General features: G+C 38.8%; 1 protein-coding gene across 2 annotated transcripts; it reads right to left on the reverse strand.

Moving 5' to 3' along the window:
* Positions 1–3,455: 3,455 nt before the first annotated feature.
* LOC118691651 (inter-alpha-trypsin inhibitor heavy chain H3-like) lies at positions 3,456–23,394 on the reverse strand. Of its 2 annotated transcripts, XM_036390985.1 has the most exons (22): positions 23,305–23,394; positions 19,333–19,356; positions 18,032–18,198; positions 16,919–17,023; positions 16,335–16,497; positions 15,555–15,666; positions 14,972–15,111; positions 14,439–14,555; positions 13,515–13,683; positions 13,071–13,196; positions 12,647–12,828; positions 11,445–11,630; positions 11,001–11,140; positions 10,472–10,626; positions 8,683–8,688; positions 7,912–7,938; positions 6,968–7,018; positions 6,483–6,596; positions 5,701–5,905; positions 4,434–4,606; positions 3,842–3,953; positions 3,456–3,743 (listed from the first exon to the last, which is right to left on the reverse strand). In XM_036390985.1, the coding sequence occupies exons 1-22, from the start codon at positions 23,392–23,394 to the stop codon at positions 3,614–3,616; spliced, it is 2,694 nt and encodes an 897-aa protein (XP_036246878.1). In that variant the 3' UTR covers positions 3,456–3,613. The 2 variants fall into 2 exon arrangements, with proteins under 2 accessions (XP_036246878.1, XP_036246877.1); XM_036390984.1 differs by lacking the exons at positions 7,912–7,938; positions 8,683–8,688 and adding an exon at positions 7,449–7,485 and having other exon boundaries at positions 10,452–10,626.
* Positions 23,395–24,466: the final 1,072 nt, after the last annotated feature.

Below are 24,466 nucleotides of genomic sequence, written 5' to 3' on the forward strand. Positions count from 1 at the left end.
CTAAATAAAATTGACATTATCAGTTCACAGTTTGATATGGACACATGGACTTATGTTTCCAAAGAGAAATCAGTAGTGGCATCATCCAAGCCAAGAAATGTGTCATGCAAACAGTAATAGATCTCTAAGACTTTATCCAGTTGTAGATGGTGGTGTTCTTGAGCCATGCATTTTGTGAAAACACCATGAAGTTTGAGGCAGTATTTGTTTACCATGTCTCTCATTTTCTATTTTATTGCTGTATCAGGGCTCTCTCGGAGGTTGTTCTGTGAGACCATTCAAAGCTCATTAAATCAGCAGAGAAGGGGGCGATGCAAACCCACACCAGCTGTGCTCTGGTTCATTGTTGCAAAAGTCTCTGAGGCTCCCTTTTGGAAACATCTGCAGAGCAGCCATTGGCTGATTGCAAAACCTCTGGTTGCAAAACATTGCATTTCAACCCCAAAAGTTAGCAGCTTTTTTGGCTCCATTTCATACATTTTGCAAACATTGGAAGATGTTTTACAAATAATGAACATCTCAAGCCCAACCTGCTGTGCACGGAGGTAACACTGCAGAGTAAACACACACACAGAAGCCCCTGCCCATGAAAGCCAAGCTGTAGTTTCAGTCTTCTGCTTTTTGTAAGTTTTAATTCCAAAATTATTTTGGTTTAGAATTTCAGTTCCTTTGTATCTTTGAACCTATAAATATGCCAGCATTATAGGCAGTTTAACAGAAGTTTCTTTCTATCATGACAATAATAAATAACTGGAAAAACCTTTTTTTATTTTAAAGCAATGTACTAAAAGAGAAACAATTTCTTGCCAAAGTCAATAAGCTAAAACAAACTGTGTAATTAGAAGCCTGTTTTTTGAAAGAACTGTGCAGACACAATGCCAAGATATGTTTGTGTGAATTGCTCGTACTTTCAAGGTGCTGATTTTGCTGCACAAACTGTGGAATTTGGAGACTGGAAGTACCAGATTGCTCACTTCACTGCATCAAAAACAGGCTTCCCAATCTGATTCCATTATAGATGAACTTGGGATTTGAATCACAAGCTGTTGATCCAGGGTTATATCAGCAGAGTTGCTGTAAATTAAATATTCTCTGCTTTCAGTTGTGGGGTGTCTGTGTGTCACCTCCTGCGAGCAGCAGGGATACAAACAGCACTGAGCAGGGAGCAGTGGCTCATGGCAGGGGCAGCTTTCCCCTGGGACCCTGTGCTTTAAGTGAGGCTCAATCTGGCACAGGCCATGCTTGAGAGCTGTACTCACAGTGCAGTGCCTGAGCTTTCTCAGGCAGCTGCTGCCCTGCTAATGCAGTTCTCCCTTGCTGCAAAGAAACACTGGGCCTGAGAATTTATTAAGGTAAAATACAAACTCCTCATATTGTTCAAAGATTTTATCTGACTTTGAATAGACAAGTTGTGCTGACAGAGGTTTCTGTGCTTTCTGCAGCAGCCCGAAGTTGCAGGTGTGCCTGGCTGCTGCAGCTCCCCAATCCATGTAGTGCTGCTCCCCTCTGCACTGTGCTTTCCATTCTGTAAGTAGGTGCCATTCCACTCTTCACTTGAATTTTGTCTTCATTTGTTATTTAGGCACTTTCCTCCTGTGATTTCCAAGCCCTGAAGTGAGTTCTGGTGGGTTTCTGATTTCCTATGTTCCCTTCCCTTGCTCAGAAGCTGGAGGCAGATGCAGTAATGAATATTTGGCATTTTGTAATTTCTAATTCCAATACAAAATAGTGTCAGTGTATATGTTACAGATCTATGCATATCTCACAGGATATGGCCCCACACTTCTCTTTTTAACCAACACTGTAGCCATCAGCAGAAGGAGTAAATATTTTATCTAACTGTGAGCATCTGTCTGCTGCTTCTCTCTGCCCTCTGTTACCTTTAGCTACGTTTGCTGTTACCTCCTGCCTTACAGGAATCTCTGAGTGCTTATTGAACAGGAGCCATGCAAAAGCAGACCTGAGAGCAGCTTGTGACTCCCAAATCAGTCACAGACAGGACTCCTGCCAGCTCCAGAGATTTGCCTCATCCCAATAAATCAAACAGGAAAGTTCCAGCTGGCCAGGATTGCCTTGTGCCTAAACTCTGCCAGCCAGGGAGGTCAAGGTCTGCTGTCCACTGCTCTGCTTTATGGTGTTAATGGAGCAAGGGAGCACAGGACCAGCCCCATGGACAGTGCCACAGCTCCTGTCTCAGGATCCAAAATGGATCATTTCTTTATTTCATTCTATTCCATCTAATTAATTCTCTTACAATAAAAATTTAGAACCATGTAAACTTAAACTTACTAGTTTCAATGTTCTCTCACTCCTTCCTTTTGTTCTTCCTGCCTTCCTTGTTTTCCAGTCACTTATTATCTTCTGTAGGAATTACCTGTTTTCTTTCACCATTTCTGTCTGGATTTAGCTAGCAAAGATCTGCAGCCACTGTGACACCCTCTACCCTCTCCTATTTATTTTCTCCTACACAACTGCTGCTTTCAGTAAAGGATTATGCTCCTCAAAAAGGCCTGTATATCCCATAAATTTAGCAGTAAGTGTATCTTTTCTCCATTTTTTTCCTCTTTGATTTTTCTGCTGTATTTTTGTTCACCTCTACCCTTGTTCTTTCAATTTGACCTATCATATCTTCTATCACTCCTTTCTCCCATTCCTCTTTTCTCTGTGTTCCACATTCTAGTTTTCCACACAATGACTTTTTTTGTCCTACTACTGTTGGGGAATTTTCTGCTTTGCCATGCGAGACCACAACTGCCTTTTTGTGGCTGATTTGATTAAAATGAATCTTGAAGTAAATAAGAAATATGGGAGGGAGAGAACATGTTTTTGGTTGGGTGGGTTTTTTTGCTTTAGAAGTAAGAGCTTGCAATTTCTTGCAGTAAAAAATGAATATATAAATAAATGGGGCACTTGCCCTGAATGTGTCCATAAATTCTTTTATGGGAACAGAAGGAAGGGTCTTCCTCAAGAAAGATACAGTCCAAAAGAACTACTATTACTCAAATGTGAGTGCTGCTTGCAACCTTGGTGTTTCATTAATTGGTAAAGATTCAGACATTCAAAAGAGAGGTTCAAATTAAAATGCTAAAATACAGAATTCCTGGATACCAACAGTCACCTCCTGTGCTGGCAGCAGCTGTGCAGAGTCAAGAGCTCAGGTGGTTCCAAATACCACGGGATTATCCAAAATCTGGGCTGGGCTGTCAGATGTCCTCTTGTGCTCAATTTCAAAATGCATCTGGCACCCTGGGCTTTGTGAAACTGGCATGAAAATATTGAGCTGTCAGAATAACAGAACCAGGCACTGAGTACTGATACTTTTATTTAATCACTCCTGTCACTCAATTATTGATTAAAAATTGGGTAGAGGGTTTCTGTTATGTAAGAAAGTAACATTTTAAGTCAGAATTTTAAACCTAATAAGGAGGGATCAGAGGATGAGGGATCTTGCACTTCAGATTGGATCAAATACAAAGTAAAACTCTCTATGAGAATCCATCATACCTTGTCCTTGCTAAACATGCATGCTTATATGCTTTGAATAGATCTTATACATTGAAAATACTGTTCTTTCAGACAAATATTGTCTGCCTGTGCATTTGGAGGAAGGTGCTTAGAAGAGACTGGAAACAATATAATCTGTGTGAACACCATCTATCAGCCCAGCTCCATTGTCATGGACAAACCAGCAAGGAATATCGACCCCGTGTGTAGGATCTCTTCTGTAATCCTTCTGCCAGCCCCTGGAAGGGAAAGCACAGCCATGGAGTACTGAGGTAGGAACTGCACCTGGACAAGGATTCTTGCCTAGGTCCTTGCTAAGGGCTTCATTATTTTGTACCTGGTTACTGTCAGTTCATTGTTCTTAACAATCATTGTGGCATCTGGTTTCTTGGGATCAGAGCCAGGATGAATTTCAAGTATGGTGAAGTCAATGGGCCGGAAAAACTGTCCTAAAAAGAGAAGCTAAAATTACCATTTCAGACATTAAAACAGAAGCAAGCCAAACAGAAATCCTAGGATTTCTACATTTCTGGCTGGTTTCCATGTCCCTTCAGAGCTTGGATTGATAAGCAAACACCAAGTTTCAGGTAAGCTGAACATATGCCTGAGGTATTATTGGTATTATTTTCTATTTATAACCCAGAATTGTATGCACATCATCTGCATGTAAGCTCCAGCTTCTGACTGCACAGAACAATTACAGCCTTTTCTAGATATCCTTCAGGTTATCCTCACTTGGTGTGTTGTCTATTCTGTTGAATTTACTACATATTTTCCAAGTCTTCCACTTTTAAATAATCAAATAATCCATGTGTTGATCTCTGAAATTTCTGGATGTGATTATTCTCAGCACAAGTAAAATATTCTGTCTATAAATTATGTAGCCTCATGAGGAAAGACCAGCAGGGAAACACTAAACAAAGTCATACCTAATAATCCATGGGTCTGTTCAGAAAGTTTATCACTTTTCAATGTATACAGTCCCAGGAAATCTCGGTGGAGAGGATGTTTCTTCCACACTTGGTGCAAAACAACAACAAATGAGGCACCACTGCCCATTGTGAGCACCAGATTTTTTTTCCTGTTAATTATCAAAGTTAAACTGAGGAAAAAAAGAAAAACATTACTTAGAACATTGTGTTTACCAGAGTTAACAACAACAGAAAGAAATGTGAGAAGAAAAAACAAATGTAGCTTTATGAACTGCTCAGGGCTTTTTAAGAGAGAGGGCTTGCTGCCTGTTTGGTCCATAGAGTCTCTCTCTGTGTGTTCACAGACAGTCACAGAATCATATTAAATGACACTGGAAAAAGCTACCTGGCCTTTAAACTTTTCAGTAAGATGTTTTTAGCAAAATCTGTCCCTTAACAGCATAATTGGTTACAGACAGGTTGGTGATATGTAGATACAGCACCTGATGCTCAGTGATACAAATTCTATTCTGAAACTATCAGTTCTTTGTCTGAATGCTACATGACACTTTTTCCTTTAGTCTTTCAAAGAAGTCAACTCCCAAACTGCCTATTTTAGTGCTAGGATAAAGAAGATTTACTTCTGACTGTGTCAGTGGTATCACCCATGTGTTTATCACAATAAAAAAGTCATGTGTAGGAATGAGAGTTTGCTCTTTCTGCTGCACTGCTGGGCCTTGAGAAGGTAGGGATTTTATTCTACACAGTAATGTAATGTAAAGGAGGAGGAAGAGAAAATGTTGCCTGTTCCTTCTATAAACTTTTGCACAGGTATAAATGATTCTGTAATAGATCCCATGAGAAATATACCTGCTGACAAGAAAAAATACGCCAATTCTGTAACTGCCACAAGTTCAATTTTTAAAATGGAGATTTGCTTTTGGAACACTATTATGCCTTTGAAAGATTACACACTATGTCTGCAGTTACTCCTTAAATATTTGCAAGATGCTACTCTACAAAGCACAATACCAAATCTAGTTTTACCTTAGAGCAATAGAAGATCAGGGAAAAGTCTTCATGTACTTATTTCAAGCAGAGAAATTTGTGAATAATTTAGCAATTACACAACAAAATAGACAGCAGAATCCAGTGAGGCTTGAATCAATTGCTTTTGTAGATTCCCACACAAATCGTAGAAGTTTATTATTGGTCAACATTTAACAATATTTTAAGAAGAGTAGAAAGTAATACAAGAGCCTGATACCCTTTCTGTAAGTCTTACCCTGCTTGTTGCAAGGTGACTGAGTCCAGCCAGGTGAAAGCTGTTTTTTCATCAGCATTCTCAATTGTGATCCTCTCAGGAGTTACTGTCAGCTTTACATCCAGGTGCTTATTTGCAATACCAAGTTTTCCAAAATATGAGTTTTGGATCTTTGCATCACTATTTGCTCTCTTATCACCAATAAGTTCTCCATTGACTGTGATGCCTAATACAGAAATAAAACAAGTATTGTTTTATAGACAGGACCTAATCAACTGATGTCAAGGAGTGTCTTGAAAATTTAACAACTTAAGAAATGAAATATGAATTGAAATATAGATCATAATTATTTGTGAATATTTGTAACAAAGCAAAATAATGTTCTGGGGCTTTTCTGTGAATTTCCACAAAGCCAAAAATCATTTTGTTGAGAAAAGTTCAGTTTTTCCCAAAGCACAGAGAGTTTGTGATGGGTACAGAGTCTGAGTTCTGAGTGACATCAATCTCTCTTTACCAGATATTCCACAAACTGGTGACCTAAGGATTATTTTATTGCTTCTACTACAACTCACTGAGAGAAATTACTACTCTCAACCCTCACACTGGTTTTTAAAGTAAGTTTAAAAGTTCATTTTGCTACAAGAAGTGAAAACAGTCATGATAATGGTAAGTTATCATAGCTACAGGACCTCCTGCTAGCTTTGCTAGGAAAAAAAGCTTATGCATTATAGAGAGAAATAGCCTTTAAACACATTTTGTTGGAAGTATTCTGTATTAAAAGAAAAATAAAGTTTAAAACTCACCTGTAACTGGGTCAGTTATTAAATTTAAGATCATGCCAGGGTTTTCATTGATATTGAAACAAATGGCATCTTTTTTTTGTGGCACTGATATAATGAAGTGTGGATCTCCATCAACTGTAAAGGCAAATCACTGGTGTCTGTATAGTGATACACAGAGTCAAAGCTCCACATGAGCTTTTAATATTGCTTAATAGTTGAATTTAATAACTAGATATAAATTATTTAATAGTAAACAGGCAGTTATCAACACAAAAATTACTGATGGGAAGAAGGACTGAGGAAATGACCCATATAATTTTAATTATTTGATCTTTAGAAGACACTAAGAGATATTTAAAAAGTAAATTAAAATACTTGTCACTTACAAATGAAAAAATGGCTGCTGTTATGGAAGGGAAATATTGAAAATATTAGTAAGAATTGTGTAATTTAGCCTTAAATACCCTCTTCTGTTCTCCTAGACAGACACTACTCCAGCTACTCACCACTGGTATACCATGTGGGTGGTGATGCATATGTGTGATAGAGTGGTGAAGCTGCAGAAGGAAAGAAAGTTGTTAGAAAAATTTGCACCAAAATGGAAAATTGCATGGCCTATGTAAGATGTCAGGGAATTAATATGCTAGGTAAATCAGAAATTGCATCCTAGTTTTCAAAGCATGTAATCTATGGGATGACAGTTTGTGTGCTACTTTTGAATCCAAAAAAGCTTCAGAATAGACACAGATTTCACTCATAGTCTAAATTGCTCTGAGGGTTTCCATATAGCCCAAGCAATCTATCTGTAGGATACAAATATTTCAGACTTGAGGATTAAACTGTCAGCAAGGAAATGCAACATCATCCATTGAAAAGTTCTGACTTTTTGACATTTGGGTTGGTTTTGTTTGTTTGTTTGTTTTACCTTTTTTTTCCAGAATGAATTTAAGTCTTTTCAGTGAAAACTTGAAAAAACTAGACAGAGACAGAGACTGGCAGTAACATCCAGAGCAAAAGCATAACTCTAACTCTCCCATTTCCAGGATTGCCCAGCCAGCAATTTGGTGGATCAGTTGCTGTCTCTTGAATAAAAGAGATGCTTTTAGTACAAATGACTGAACATGTTAATTTAGCCAGAGATGCTGACATCACAGTCCCTGGATTTATTTAATTCCAAAGGAAATGCACAGTGAAGTCCATCCTCTGTTCTTGGGAAACAGCTTTCAGGAAAAAATGGTGGTTTATGAACAGGTACTTTACTCCTTCTAAACTATTTAGCTGAAGCTCTGTCACCTCCTATTGTTCAATCTTTAAGTGTTTTTTCAGCAGTGAGCAGAATTTGGTAGTATTTGTAAAAGTCCAGTTGAACTGTTGGAAAAAGCATCTCTGCCTCTGCTAGTTTCAGTTGACAGATCCTGTTCCATTCAGAAAAGTAAATTAAATTACTTACCCATCAAAGGACCTGTGAACATCCCTGCTTGAATGAAACAAAATGTTATTTTAGAGGCTACAAAGAACAAAACCCAATCTCACCCACTTCATTCCTTCCTCCTTTCAAAACCAACCCAAAAATCTTGTAATTATGTATAAATTTCTAAATTTTACAAATTAAAAATTTAGTCAAAACAGTTTCTTTAACAGTGCTACAAAGCAACAGTCTTGAAGGGGCTGAAAGCACACCCTGCTTCCCAGCACAAATGCAATTTCTCCAAGAGCATGGGGTTTGCTCTCTCTGGGACTGGGACAGCCTGCTGTTCTCTGATCCCTCTGTGCCACCTTCTTCTAAGCTGTACCTATGGGAAGGAAGAATTGCCTGCCTGGTTCCACATTTTTCTACTCTTCTGCTCTTTTTACATCTGAAATTCTGTCAGGATGTCTCTGTGCTTTAGAAGTGGCAATCATGGCATGGATGAAGATAACTTTGTATGAGATTGCTACACACAGGTACCTGCAAGGCCCTGGAGGCAGCCCTGGAGAGCAGCTGACTTGTACTGGGCCTGAATTCTGGGTGGTGGGATGCTGCAATCACCAGAGACAGGAACTGAACTGAAACCACTACTTACAAACTTACCCATCTGAAAAGTTGTATATCTATTCATAACATGATCTTGATTAATTCCTCTTGAACTTTATGAAAATATTGCATCCTCGATCAAATAAGTAATGTGGAAAATCCATCTCTATTAAAAATATTAAGTAAATTTAATAAAAATTTACATACCTTCAGCTGTTACCATGGGCAGGTAAGAAGTAAAAGGAAGAAAAAGAGAAATTTACAGTTTCAGTTATACAATTAAACAGGAAGGATTTTGACCCTCATAAAACATCATAAAAAAATTAACTGTTTGAAAACTCAACCAGCTATCTTTAGTATTTTGTAATGCCATTTTTTCCCAGTGATAAAACTCAGTATTTGTAGATCAAACAGAAATGTACTGAAAGTAAAAAGCTGTTATGTGGGGCAACAGAACTGCAATTTATTATGTATGGGACAAGAGCTCTATTTGGAACTGTTTTATTGTTGTGCCATACCTATATTGCAAAATATTCTTTACTGGTTTTATTATTTTGTGGTTTTTCCAGGCATTTGGATGATTCTGTTAATACTGACTGGATGATTCAGTACATTGTGAATTGAGACTTCTGGGTGAGTAAAACTGGGGTTTTTTCTTACACAGGGTCAGAGCTTTGAGTATTTTCTCCTATTACTGCTCTACACTATTTATATACAGAGAGGACTTCCTTTGAAAGAGGTTCAGAAAAGAGCTTTTATACTACAAATACCTGGAAAGGAAAAGCAAAGAACTGAAGATGACTGAGTGGATGTCACTCGTGTCACATGTTTGGGGGTTTCCATGTTATGGACACCAGCTGCAAACTTTAAAGTCATTACATTGTGTAGTGACTTGAATGTTAAATTAATCATGAAGGGGTTTTATGTCAGTATTCCATTATAGGAGTCATGAAAAATAATGCAAAATTTATCAGCAGCATGCCTGAAGAATGATTCAGAGTTGAAGGGCACTTAGCAATTCACTGCTTTCAGAACTTGCTGCAGCTGAAAAAACCTCACCAATCTCCAGTATCTGTTATGCTAAAATGCCTTAAGTTCCTATGCCAAAATCAGGAGATTAGAAAGTTTTTCATCTAGAAGGCAGCAGAGAGCCCACACAGAGCCTCCAAGGAACTTTTGGGGCCTCTAAACAAAAATTGGAGAAAAAATAAAGGGATGGTGATAGAAGATACTGGAAAGCCTCTGTCAGACCTGTGGGATGAGGGTGGCTCAAACAATACAAGGAGATGATGTTAGGATGGCTGGGGGGCACACTGAGCACAGAGCACTGCTTTGCTTGGCCAAAGAGAAGGAGGAACAGAGTATGTGTTACACAGGGGTTAAACAGAGAGGCTGAAAGAAGAATATTTCTCTGAGCAAGGAGTTCATAATTAGCTAAAGTATCAGAGGAGTTGAAAACAAATTATGTGTTTTCAATATAACTGCTTCTCTTTCTGCAATATATATCAACTATTGTGTTTTACATAAGTAATCTCAATCTTTTTACAACCTGATATATCCTGCCTGAGGAAGAGCTCATGCAAATTTTCCCTTTTCATGTGGAAAGAGGTTACTACATCTATCCCTAGGCTGAAGTACGTAGAAAAATAAAGGAGAAAGTGATGGTAAGTCATCTGAATATAGCTGGATTATTAGATTAGAAATGCTTCTTGGTTTTCAGGGTCTTTTTCTGTAATAGTTTTTCTATTTAGTTTAAAATACATTTATTTTAAATTTATAGTGCTTTGCCCATATGATTCAGTAATGAAGGATAGTTTGATGGAAATGAGCTTACAAAGAGAAGTAATTTTGCATAAATCACACACATGCCAGGCTTGGAAAGTAGATTTTGCAGATACATATTTAAAACTGTGCCCACATGAAAGCCTTTCTTTAGGGCAACATCAAAGGAACTCTTAGCTTCTCAAATACAGTACAATTGTGAAGATGTCTATACCTTCAGTGGGTTTATCAGCAATCCCCTCTTCATTTTCATTTTCTTCTGGTTTTGTTACCACCATGGATGTCAGTGGTGTTACAAACTTGTACTTTAGTGAGAGAGCCAGGGCTTGAGCTGTAAGGTTTTCCTTTTCTTCTCCTGTGGCTGTAATGCTGAATACAGAAAGAGACTCCCAGCATCAGTGATTGCTGAATCACTCACCACATGTCAGATTACATATTTTAAAGTAAAGTCATTTCTCTGCAGGTAATTTATCAATAAGATATAACTGTTACAGCCTAAGAGCACTTCTGATTCTACTGGCTGTCCTAGAGAAAGGCAAAACTGTGCTTTATACTTGCAATAATTTAAAATTGTTTCATTTGCAACCTGAAACATGAATACTGAGGCTAGGGAGGAGAATAGGTTGATGGATTTCCCTCACTGATTTTCATAATTTTCCATTGGCAGCTTCACATCCTAGAAACTGCAGGAGTCAGAGGCTGCAAGGGGTTCAGAGCTAAGATATAATTCCAGGTATAATTACCGTTTTTCCAAGAGTTGTTCAATGGTAAGATAAGCCCAGAGCCTTTCAATGTACTCTCCAAATATGTACTGTTGTTCTTGGAAAGCCTGAGCTGTCTGCTCAGCTCCTTGCTGTGTAGTGTACAACAGGGCGTCCTGAGCCTGTTGGGAGCAAGAATGGTCTCTGCATCACACGTAGCCAGGGACTGACAGAACTTCCCAAAAACTAAGACCTTCACACCTGAAAATCTTATGAAATTGAAAACCAGTCTGGTTCTACACCAGAAAATTGCCAGTGTTGTATGGGGAATTTTGTCCCATTGTTTCTGGAAATTTTAGAGGTGTACACTACAGAACATAGCTCAGTATTCCACATTCACATGGCATTTTTGTTCATCACAATGGAGGCAAAAGAAGCATTCAGAGATTTTGTGTAGCTTACTCAGTCAAAGAAATCCATACTTACACCTTCACCTCTTACATCTACAGACAAATGGTTTTGGTTGCTGTCTACAAAGCGCCCAGCCACCACAATCTCAGACCCATCATAGAAATGCTTGAAGCTGTTAGTAGTTAGATCTGTTATTTCATTTTCTGGGTAGTTTAACTCCACATCTATGAGCATGGGATTTGACACCTCATCATAAAACCCCTGTAGGATTGAAAGAAAAAAAGAAAACATTTATTTGAAAGAAAAAAAGAAAACATTTAACTGTCATTGTTTCTTTAGTTCATGGGTAGATCTGTAAACAGAAATATCCTGCTATTTCAGCAATGAAAAATAAAAGTGTATTTTATAAGAAATCTTTAGATGTTTAGTTAAATCTCAGAGTGTAAGGCCTAGAAACCTACAAATAATGGAAATGAGAAAGGACATACAAACTCTTCAGTCTTGCTAAGAGAAAGGAAGAATATTTGAGAACAATGTGCTGTGGATGATGATTTCCATCAATATAAATCAAGGGGGATACAAAGCCTCCCGTTATTTGAGAGAGATAATTTTCTACACCTCTTCTCTGCAGAGACTGACATGACAACATAATCAAAGAAGACTGGGTATTTGATTTTATCAGAGCTTGCAATGAAATCTAATATCTAATTCTTTGGTGAATTCTTTGAATGGCTGCTACTGGAATGTGAGAAGTAAAAAAGACAACCCTGTATGGCCAATACCAGTTTTTATGTCTTTTACAACTCTAAAATGCCCCAGGAGTGTGGTAAAATACACCTGCTTGCAGTGAGTTTCTTAAGAAAGAATATCTAGACCTTTATGATTTCTTACTCTTTTTGTCCCTTGACAGGACATTAATCACATGATCTGTGAGGTGCAGGAGATACAATGACTGCAGCAATTCCACCAGAGTGTCCTTCAGAACTGTGAGTTGTCTCACCCTATGCCAAGTTTTCAACTCCCTGCCATAGCCCAAAGCATGTCTCTTTTACTGTCCCTGCACTTCCTGCTTATATGAGGGAAGGGGAAAATTAAATGCAACTAAAGATCCCTTCCAAATCCAACTATTCTATGATTCCAATACCCTGATCACGGAAGACTCTGGAGCATCTCAGTATCAGATTACACACTGGGATTTTGATTATTTGAAAATAAGAACATGAATAGTTATCTGACCTAATGTGCCTCTGGCCTCATGAATGTGGTAATTACTTCACCTGGAGCTGCAAAGCTGCGTCAGAGTCAGGGTAAATCCGACGGGCCAATCCTTTATTCTCCAGCGCCATCCTCTCCAAGAAGCTGTAGTCAACACCACTGCCAAAGCCAAGATTGTATAAAGTGTATCTGCCATCAATTGCCTTCTTCACTGCTTTCTCAATCTCCTGAGTATTTGATACTCCTGCATCAAACCAGGAAATGTTTGAATTGTTTTCAAAATAGATACAATGATCATAAAATCAAATGTGACTTGACGTGTTCAGATTTCTTAGGAGACATTACTAAAAGCTTGATTTAGTACTATGATTCTGGTAGTGTTCAAATCATGAAAATATCTAGAAGTCAAAAATGAAGGCCATTTTTAACTAGCATTTTTTGTTAGTTAATGAACTATCTTTATTATTCCATCCAACACAAACTTACCTACATTTGGCTGACCATCTGTTAACATGATAATTATAGAAGCGCTTCTCTTGGGCACAAGGTTTTCTTCATGAGCAGCATTCAGAATATCAATTCCTCTCATCAAACCACCATGTAAATTTGTCACTATGAAGTAAAAAAGAAATTTGGGTTTAGCAAAGGCTGTCAAAATAAAGGTCCATTTTTCACTGGGGCCTAAAGAGATTTCATTACAGTAAGAAAATTAAATATATGGATTTACAAGCAGGGGGATGTCTAGATAGAAAAGTACCTGGACTTTGGAAACATAAAGAGAAATAGACATCATTTTTTGAGTAAAACTGAACTTCAGGAGTGCCTCATCAGCAATCTGAAACCCCAACAAACTGTAGCATTGTGTTCACAGAATCAATCAATAAATTAACTTACACAATGACCTGCTGGCAAGGCCCATCAAGTACTTACAGCCTTGAGCAGAAATTTGCTGAACAAACTTCCTTGCTTCATCCAAATTCTCAGGAGTGGCCTTGATTAATGTTTCTTTCCAGGTAGATATTTCACTATCAAATAATATGAAATTGAAGAAGTCATCTTCTTTAATGTCATCTAGGATTTTTAGCAGTGCTTCTTTTGTCTGTAAGGCAAAGAGATTTAAATACATTATTCAAAATTTAACAGAATATGTGCTTACAGATTTTACATCATTAATCTCTCAGCATTGGGCTATTTTTTACTCCTACACAGTATATATTGCAAAAATTCAGAGCTTGTTCTATTCTTGCCAGTCCCTGTGTCAATTTCAGAGTAACTCTAGGGAAGTCAGCTGCAATAACATCTGGTAAATCTTTGTAGCTGAGACGAAAATCCAGTTTCCTGTCATGGTTGGTTGCTTACACTGAGAAAAGCTGGCATGGCAAATGGGTAGATACAGGTTAGTGGAGAAGCTCATAAACAAGCATGCCTGGATATTTTGATGCAGCACCAAAACCTGAAAATTCTGAACATTAGCTCAGTCATAACTCTGAAAAGAGCTGCTGCTTCCCAGATACAGAGTGAACAGAGAAAATGCACATAATCTGTATGTTCAGCTTATTTTGGAGCTGTCAAGCACATGACAGCACTCTCTGGAAATGTTGATATTTAGAGTTTTGAACTAATGACATTTATAAGTAAATATAGGCTAAATGTATTGGTTTTTGTTCTACAGCAACACTGCAAACTAGTATATCTGGCACTGGGCATTAGAGAGGTCACACCATTGAGCCACCTTGTAACAGTTTGAGCAGCACACCTGCACTCTAAGGCATCATGAACCTTCCAATACCATCTCCCTCCCAGCACCTTGTTCCAGCTCTTTCACTGGAACTCCATAGTAATGTAATAACTCACTTGTTCTATTTCTCTTCCAGACATTGAGCCACTAGTATCCAATACAAAAATAATATTCTTGGACAGCTTTGGAAGATTTGTTGGTGCAAAGAAGTGTACAAAATAGCCATTGACAATCTGAAAAAGAAAACACCACCACCAAAAATTTTGGTACATTATAAAGGTAAAACAGATGAAAGAGATATTACTCTCATTTAGTGTCTAGCCTCTGAGTGGCCTAAAAAGTTTTAATGGCCCTGATCAGTCTCACCTCTAAGCATGAGCCCAGGGGTGTCATTTAAGTGCAAGACTGGGCCTTTGGACACTGAGCTACATTGTCAGAACAGCTACAGTGTCCTGTCTCCAGCTGTGTCACACCTATACCTGTTCCTATCCATGGACTCCACTGTTTTGGATCCCACCCTGAAGACCCCACTGAGTGCTCCCACTCAGCTGCCTGTCCCTTAGGAAACAGCTGGCCCTTGCTGCTCCCTGACCTTTACTGTGCAAGTTAAACTGTTCAACAGTTCAGAATTTCAAGTTGTTAGACTTACCTGCAAATTATCTGGAGTTGTTCTCTTCACATCATATCTTACAGTAAAATCCCCATCCAAGACAGACTCTGAGCAACTTGGACACCTTCGCTGCTGGTCCAGGGTTGGCTTGAAAGAGATATGGCCCTGACAAGAAAAGCCTTCCTTAGATCTGACCCTTAATGGCTGAAAATCTTCTACAGAAAACAACTGCATTTTTTTAAAGCTGGTATATTTATTTTCACAGACATAAGAATAACCTGTTTTATTGGGTTAGCTACTAGATTGTACATATCCATATGTACTTAGAAATTTATTGGTGGTAACTGACACATGAAGGCTGCTATCCACAGTTTTCTCCATATGAGTACTTCCCCACCTGCCTTGGGTCAGCTCTTCACTCTGAACAACACCTTTGATAAAGCTGTTGTATGTTTTAGGAATTCTACTACCCCCATATAAGGGAAAACTACTTGTTAGAAATTCAATTTTTCTGTAAGAGATAATCTCACTGGTATCCAGGTTTCCTCTTGTTGCCACTGAAATTATTATTTCAGAATTATAACCATAATATGTAAATGATGGAATGCAGTAATCAATGTACCTTTTTTCCCTGAAAAAGTTTTTTTAATGGTATTTTGTAGCTCATTGGTGATGAATGTTCCTTCTGCTTCCAGCTCAGTGATACCCTGGGGCTCAAAGATATCTACTTCAATCTGAAATATTAATTAAAAATATACTGTCATTGATTAAACCACAATACATCAATTCAGCCATTTACAGGAGGATCAGCAGTACAGATGTGAAAGAGGGATTTTCATAAAAATAAAGACATTTACTTTTGTAATACATAATAGGAGTCCAAATCTACACTTGTGTGGACACATCTTCAGCCAAAGAGACCTTTTCAAACACAGAAGTTAAAAAAAAAGCTAGAAATAAGTAAACTTTAATAGAAATATGACTTGTTGGAAAGCTAGATAGTAGTATCTTATCAAGGCAGATAGACACAAAAAGCTGCAGCATTCCAAAATTTAAAGATGGTGTTGTTTCACAGTGGAGTGAGAAAGCTGGAGTTTATGCTATAAGGTATATACAATTACTCCAAGGTATTGCAATAGCTTTTTCAGTTTTTCATACAGGATTTCTTTTGGGATGCTCTGTAGATGAGCAAATTTGTCAGGTTTACAAGTAAAAGCCTGCATTAAAGTATACTGATGAGTGGTCCCCTGGAACTCATGGAAATGAGTTATCAGAAATGCTATCATGGCCTTTATCTCACCTGTGAACCAATGGGAATGAACATGGTACTCCACTTTCAACAGATATGCAGAATTCCATCATCTCTTAAATTACAGTCAAATTTGATCAGTTTGCCATTTACCTCAAAATCTTTGACAAGCTGCTTGGGTTTCACTTTGATGAACATTTCATATTTTCCAAACTGTCGCTTCAGCAGTTCCTCGTATGTGAGTTCAAAAGTGACTTTACTGGCTGCTTTAATGTTGACTGAGACAGTGAATTTTTCTGTTTTTCTTCCTGAAGCTCTGTATTTAAGTGGGTAAGAAAAAGATCTTTATCCTCTTTCACAGTATTTATTGTTGGTGGCATATGATTTTCAAAAAGAAGTAAAACAAAGATGGGATTTTTGATATACTGCTAAAAATCATCAATCAGTACTCAAAATCATACTCAACTATAGAATTTATTCAAGTTTCCCACTGAGCTTAATCCCAGGAATAGGTCCCACAAAGCCAGTGAAAGTTGCAGGAACAGTCTTTCCATAGTTGCAGACAGTGCCTGTGCAGTCAGAGGCTGTATTTCCTTTCTACAATTTGTGCTACAATAACTTAACTTAATGATTGTTCTTTTGTCCCTTAATGTCAGCAAAGAGCCAGAACACAACATTTCCACTCTCACAGTCTGCTCTGGAGTGATGGTGTGGAAGCCACATGACATGATCCTTACTTGACAAGACCAGCAGTCTGTCCTCTTGAAACAGCCTTCTCATATTGCTTTTTTGCAGCTTCTTTTTCCTTTATAGTTCCAGGATAGGTGACACCATCAATTGTCCTGCCGATGAAAAAGTCCTAGCTCAGTGGAAGGTTACGACAGGAATTCTCCCTTTGTTGATTTGTTTGCTAATAACCTTTCAGAGACCTGCTATTGCCAAGATTTGGGCCCTTTCACTGAAGCCAGGCTCCTCAGAGAATTCAGCTGGAATGAAGAGCTCTGCTCTCAGTATCATAAAAGAATCTAAACCAATTTTTACTTTGAATTAGATCAAAACTGGGCTACAGCAACACAACTTACACCTGCCCTATTCCTACACTTCAGGAGCTTCACCATCTCATCTCAACTAATGGCAAACCAACTCTCTGGATGTCACTCACCTGTCCAGATGTCATCATCTACTGAGGAGCATTTCATCCTTGAACTCCTTAGAGGACTAAGCAGCCATTTCTCATCACCTCATTCTACCAAAAAGGTTCTAAAATGCATTTATGATTGTTTGTGTCCTAAAGCTACTGCTCCTCTTCACTGGAGATAAAGCAGGCACGGTGTGATTAGCAGAGATGGATGTGCTTAACTGAATCAAACCTCATCATGGTGGAGAACTGCACATGATTGCAACTAAAGGTACAAATGTAAAAGAATAATTCTACTTTCTGCCTTTCATTCAAATATGATTTTTAAATGAAGAGATAAATTAAGCTATAATGCCATCAGGGAAATGAAGTAATGGAACTTTCCTGGTTTGATAATACCATAGTAAGTAAGAGGCATTTCTGAAAAGGTGGATGAATCTGCAGTAAAGGTCCCGCATTCCCTAAGGTTCCCTTCTATTTATAATGATGAATAGAAATAATTGAAAGTTAGTCATCTTTTCTACAGATGTACCAATGTTTGCTTTCTCCACATATCTTGCATGTTAAGTTAATAGTACCAGAAAATTACCCAGGAGGTATTTAGAAATCTATTCAAATGGCAAAGTAAAAATGAACACTCGGGTTCCATTTCTCCCAGTTGAATTAGCACAGATTTTTAGTCTTCTTTAACAATATTGTAAAGATTACACACATGCTGAAGTTGGTAATGAAGGCTGTCTTAGGGAGTTCAACATCAAAGAAGACTTCTTTGGACACATTTCCACGATTGACAGCTCGGCTGGTGATGACATTGTGTGCAAAGCGGGAAGTCACTTTACTATCAATTTTCATGCTATAGATTTCCATCCCATTGACAACCTGTAAATTGAGAAATGAAAAAAGACAAAAAGAGCACTAGCTGTTACACTCACGTGTGTATTAATCAGTTGTGATCACATTTCTAAAAAGAAACCACAGCAGTACATTGATCACTGCAAAAGCAAAAAGAAAGAAAGACCTAATATAAGAACTGGAGCACAGCTGTGTTTCCTTGGCTATCTATTTCACTGACATGATGGTACTATTCTACAAGTCATAACTATAGACTTTAACAAAATACTACCACCACAAATACTGCCATTATATAGGAATCGTTTTTTTCTCTACTGAGTGAGTGAATTTTTATGGTTATTCAAAGAGCACAGCTCTCTACTGCTGCCTCACTGTATTAGTGACTGTAGTTACCAGAGGAGTGGATGACTCCTAGAGCAGGGATGTAAGTAATCCTCTTGTCTTAAAATAGCCCACATGCCTCCAAATTCCATTTTGTTATTCTCAGCTTCCTCCCAGCTGGAGCTCAGTCTTTTTTAAACAAGGAAATGGGCAAGGCAATATTTATTTTCTTTGAATGTTCAGGTATAAGGTTTCTGGACACTAAGTGAAAGCATGAGAACAACAGATGTTCCCATTAGGAACTCCACAGCAAGGTCTGCTTCTGCCAGCAAAACCAGCACTGGAAGGAACTTTGGAGTTTTTATGATGGGTCTGATTTCTGATGATTAATTAAGAAGGTCCCCAAACAATCGAAGCATTTAAGCATTGCTGAAGGGGAATCCAGGGGCCAAGTGGAATCAGCCCTAGAGATGAGGTCTCTTGCCTTCCTTAGCAATAACTGCAACATAAAAGTAAAAACAAAACAAACATAGTACAAAAGTCTGTTAGAGATATGCAGGTGACTTCAAAAGAACTTAGGTATTTATTCAAATACAATGAGATTAAAAATCGTTTGTTCATTCTCTTTCCTTGTCCAGGAGCTTCCATCAGAGCTTGGAAAGCAACTGTCCAGTTGATCCTACTGCCTAAAACAGGCAGCTCTGGGCTGTTTTCCTCATCACACACTCAGAAATATCCATTTGCTCAGACTGGACTCACAGAAACATTTTGTGAACACAGTAAGAATATTCTTGTCACTATAAAATCTTGGTAGCCCAGAAAAAACCAAACCTTACTCACCAAGTCATTATCAGCATTTCGCTTCTGTAAAGAGAAAAAAAAGGGAAAAAATCATGATTAGGTAGGAAAGCTGCATTTAGAAATAAATCTCTTAGCATCTGTGTAGTTGTCACAAATTAAAAGAAGTCTAGGAGAAGGAAGGTTTGAGAAAGGTCTTCATCAATAAGCTGAAGTAAATTTGAAGGAAGAGCAAGTAAGGGATGTGAGGCAGGTTGGAGTTATTTTGCTTATGGCATTCCCAGTTTTGGTGAATCTTTTGGTTTTCATTTGATATTAGTGTACCCTAAATACTGTGTTTTTGAAAGGTAAGTTAAACTTTGAATGTTGCTTACTTTATGTTGCTCATGTGACACAAAAAAGTGTCTTCTTCCAGCTGAAAATACACATGGACCTTTGAAATATGAGGGAGAATGAGAGGAAAAGAGGCTCAAATGCTCAATGCCATTTATAAGTAAATGCCATTGAGACTAAAGAACACACTAAAATCTGATTAATAGGTCTTCCTTGAGTAAAGGTTAGCTGTATGGTGACCTCAAGTAAAACCAAAATATCTTGTCCTCACAGTAACATCTTTCTCTTGAGAATTCCTAAATCTGAGTCCTGCAGTACATATTTTCTTTTCAAACTTATTTTCCTTTGGAAGAAAAAGAAGAGTTGTATCAATCATAAAAACCCACTTTGCACAGTTTTTTTCCTGGCACACAAATCCAAACTATCATGCAGATGCAGCCTTACATTTTTTTCAGGCTCCTAAATTTTTCCTATTTCAGCCCAACAGCCTCTCATCCTAACATGACCAGGCAGGAAGGTAATTCAGCAGGATTAGATAGGAGAGGCTGTCACTACAAAAAGCTGCATGGAGGGGGGGAAATAAGCAGTTAAAACATGGAGGGTTTTTTTCCCAATATTTGCTCCCAGAGTAGGTGCAAATATCAGAGGCTGTACAACAGTATCTCGTACTCTGTTCTGAAAGAGAGGACAGGCACTAAACAAACTTCCTGAGTGCTGTTAAAATAACAGCTTGTGTAACTCAATTCCCATCAGCTCAGCTGCAAACACCTTATCTCATCTGGCTCCAAGAGCCTTGGGGGTCACATTTTGTGGAATTGTGTTTACCTGCTCCATCAAAGGCAGGGGTAAGGACACAACAAATCAGACACACATCTCAAGTAGACTTAAGGCTTTCAGTACCTTTCCTAGTTGGAAACTGAAACACAGAGGGTTATTTTTTTATTTTGGGGTTCTTTTCAAGACACTATATTAATCTATGGTAATGCAAGGTTTGAGGGAGGAGGCTTCTCTTCTGCTGGAAGAGTCTGGCAAAAAATGTCAGTGTGCATTCCTTTAGGTTCATCTTTCAAACTGTTAACGCCATCCAGATGATTTCTGTATGTCCATCTCTCCTTTTCACAAGCATATATTAATTCCTTTAATGCCAGTATAGAGTGTGCACCAACTCAAATCTGACCTTTCTAATACTGGAAATATTTTTTATCCATACTGTCATTACAGCTTGTCATTTCCCCTTACAATACCCAAACTGAGGTATGTGCCTTGGGAAATGAAAAGCTGGAACTCTGTGAAATGTCTGTTTGTTTGGTACAAACTTTTCCTTACAGTGAAATTACCACACAGTTTATACAAAACACCAAAAAAAAAAAACCCTATAAAAATATGTGTAGCTACAAATTACACAATTCTGACTACTGTTTCCAAATGGAAAGATACTGTACCTGCATTTGAGTTTTACAGAATTGCTGTTGTGCACATTCTTTATCAGAATCATGGCTTCAATGGTAGTTTTGAAGGAGTTCTATTTTGATTCTATAAATATTTTGAGGGGTGCTCAGCAATTTCCATTGAAACTACAGAAAAATCTCTCTGTGAAAGGCACTACTCACTTTGCACTTGGGCTGATCTCCAATTGACATACTCAATCCAGCTGGACATCACCCAGCTACCTGCTCTAGCTGACCCTGGTTTGTGCAGGGGAGGGGATTATGTGACTCTAAGTCTGTGATTTTGTTCTGGGTTTTTTCATTTTTAATGATTCACTTGAGTGTAACTTGAGTCATCACAAACATCAAGGTCATTCCGAGCTATGTGGGCAAAAAGCAATAGTGTGCCAATCATAATGATGGTGCAGTTCTAGACTAAAATGAGAATCAACATCCTCTACCCTGGGTAACTGTTACTTGATAAAATGTTTCTGTATTATTTTCACATATTTGCCAAGTGCACCGATTATTAGAATTTTATTATTTTTCAGTTGTGCAACAGCAACAAACTTCTTTTGTTCAATACTGTTTTGCTGTGGCAGCAGAAAAGAATAGAGGTGCAAAGAATCTACGGAAATTGGAAAGTAAAAGAGAAATTTGAACTCCCAGGAAAACAGAGAGGGAAAACAGGACTCCATTACAGTACTTGCTGAAAGAAGCCCTGATTGTACAGCTTGGGAAACTAAACCACAGCAGGACTAAAAGACTCAGCAAAGACTGTACAATTATCTTGAAGTGACCTCTGGGAATCCACAGTGCAGAATGAGGTATTTGCATATATCCCTAAATGCTACATAGGAAAACAAGGAATGAAAGTGATCTCTGAATCTACAGCAGCACTGAAGATTTCATCACCCCAAGTTATGCCAATTGGTGCCACAGAGAAGAGCCCATAATGCAGCTCATAGGAACAGGGTGTGCCAGCACACTCAGGGAACTGATGCGGATTTTTGTTCCATTTTCAGCAGAATTGGATTTGCCAACTGTGTCTACCTGGCTGGGGCTCTAAAAGCAGCTTTGACAGCTTAAAGGTCACCAGACAGCCAGAATTCCAGCCATGCTCCAGCACTGGATACTGCTTGCTCAAAGGGGCCAAGACACAGATGGGCACTGAGACCTTCACCCTACAGAGCAATCTCTTCCATTTCAATCAAATCACATTTGCATAAAATACAGAACAAAACTGGGAGAATCAGCTGGCTTTTTCATAGTGCTCTGCATGCATAGATGAAGCATTGCACAGAGCTTGGCCAGTTTTCCATTTAAAAAGGCTTTAGCATTGTAAAACACATAGAGAACTCCAGACACTACAGTAATCAGAAGGAAAAAGCTACATTATATCTGGGCTACATGATGGTTAAATAATAAGAATCCCTGGCATTTCCAATTTGCAGCATTAGATCTCATGTTGACTTTTAGAAGTTAGGCATGTTACTATCCTGTTTTCAAAGAAAAAGTCTTAGCAAAGATCATAACCTCATCAACAGCAATCAACCGTAAAATGTCTTGTCCTGTTCTACCCAGTAACTCAGAATGCTCCCTAAAGAGATTTGCCCTCTGTAACTTTTCAGAGTGCACAGTCACTGAGAGAGAGGGAAATAATTTATGGAGGCAAGGAATAGTGGCCAGCAAGATAACCAAAGAAAATGAGGCAGCAAAACATCAGGCAGCACTTACTCAGAGATCCAGTCAAAACCAGAATGGCTCCTTTGAGAGATATATCTCATGTTGTGCTAACGTGGAAATCTTTTGAGAAAAATCCTACCATGACATTTGGACTCTGGGCATTTATCTTGATGCCATGCTACAGCTCTGTTTTCTGCTTCTTAGAGCCATCTTTTCACTTGTATTCCTTAACAGGTGCCAAAGTCAGTTCTCTGGCAGCACTGATTGCTTTACACATTTAAGTATTTTACTAAAACATGTCACCATTACATGGTGATGACAGGGAAAACAGAGGAAAGGGATGTTTTAAAAAGAGAGAGAGAAAAACTTCAGAAGTGATTGAAAACTGAGGCTGATTAGAGATCAACCAGTCTGAGTTCTAGCTTTTATCCTGTGTCCAGGGGTACCAGAGAACACAGAGCTCCAGCTGCCAGCATTGTATGAACTCTTTGATAAATGCTGATAAACTGCAAGAAGTTAATCTCTGAGGAGTGGGAGACCCACAACCCACACATGGTTGATTACTTACCTTGATGTTTCTGACGTGTGTTAGCAAAAAGTCTGAGGATGCAAAGGTAGGAATCAATACTAAAATACAAAGCAATAGATTATTTTCCATTTTGGAAAAAAAGTGAGGTTCCAATTGGAATGATATGCATAAATATATAAAGCTTTGTTTACCCAGTGTTAATAAATAACAAAATGACAGAAGTGGGATTAAGCATTAAGCATTTGGAAAAAATCAGGCGCTGAATTTTGAATTAGTATAATCTACAGAATACTGTTAGAAAATCTCTTAAAGAATTTACAGAATATTTCAGCAGTGTCTCTTCTATGTTATAGCTCCAAACAGAAATTCGCCGCCATTTCCGTGCTGGCAACTGAGATTAATCTCCACCCCAGACCCACTTTTTTCCCAAATGAAAACTGTCATCTTTCTGATACTTCCTTAAAGGCTTTCCCTAGCTCAAATTTACTGCGGCCATAACAGAGCTTGCAGTCTGTGAAAGCCATTTAAGCTCCATTTCAAAAGCACCCCTGTAATCCTCCGTATCACTCAGGTACCCGATTTAGGTACCGTTATTTGACACGTATCCTGTCTAACCTAGAAACTTCCCATTCCATGGATTCCTATTCATCTTGCTGGCTGAAACCAGGTTCGAGCTCCCAGGTCTTGCATCTTGCATGCTGACCGTGCTGCCGGGCATTTTCCTGGGTTTGTTACCTTGACACTGTCAATTCTCTCTTTAACTATTTAGCTGGTTCATTTCACCCGCTAATGAAAGACAGACTTCGAGGACTGGGGGTTACATGCTCAGTGATAACGAAACATTTTTTTTTCTGTTTTTCCTGCAGCCAGCGTTACGACTGCAGATGCTCAGCCACGGTAGAGCTCCAGGAGGAGCTCTGAGGATTTTTTAATCAATTCTCCACCCCATCCAAAGGGACCGGACGGGACGGGACGGCTCTGTGGAGCTGCTGCGCCCTGCCAGGGCTCATGACAGGTGGGGTGTTTTGGCACAGCTGTGGCGGCCGTCCTTGGCTCGGGCTCGGCACAGGGATGTTCCGGAGCAGCACGCCGGGGCCACGCCTCACACGGGCCGAGGAGGGGACAGCGCTGTCCCGGGGCCGCGGCGAGGCCCGCCCCGCTGCCTCAGCCGCGCTGCCCGCTCTCAACATGGCCGCCGCGC

This window comes from Molothrus ater, chromosome 11 (genome assembly GCF_012460135.2).
Source record: "Molothrus ater isolate BHLD 08-10-18 breed brown headed cowbird chromosome 11, BPBGC_Mater_1.1, whole genome shotgun sequence".
NCBI classification, from domain to species: domain Eukaryota; kingdom Metazoa; phylum Chordata; class Aves; order Passeriformes; family Icteridae; genus Molothrus; species Molothrus ater.

What these genes read in the sequence shown, in the direction of transcription:
- LOC118691651 (XM_036390984.1), bottom strand. Translation starts at nt 23,394, where the DNA reads ATGGAAAATAATCTATTGCTTTGTATTTTAGTATTGATTCCTACCTTT. An exon ending in GGATGTTACTGCCAGTCTCT is followed by an intron (nt 7,019 to 7,448) that starts GTCTCTGTCTAG and finishes TTCCTTCTGCAG; the next exon opens with CTTCACCACTCTATCACACA. An exon ending in AATGAACTGACAGTAACCAG is followed by an intron (nt 3,744 to 3,841) that starts GTACAAAATAAT and finishes TTTCCCTTCCAG; the next exon opens with GGGCTGGCAGAAGGATTACA.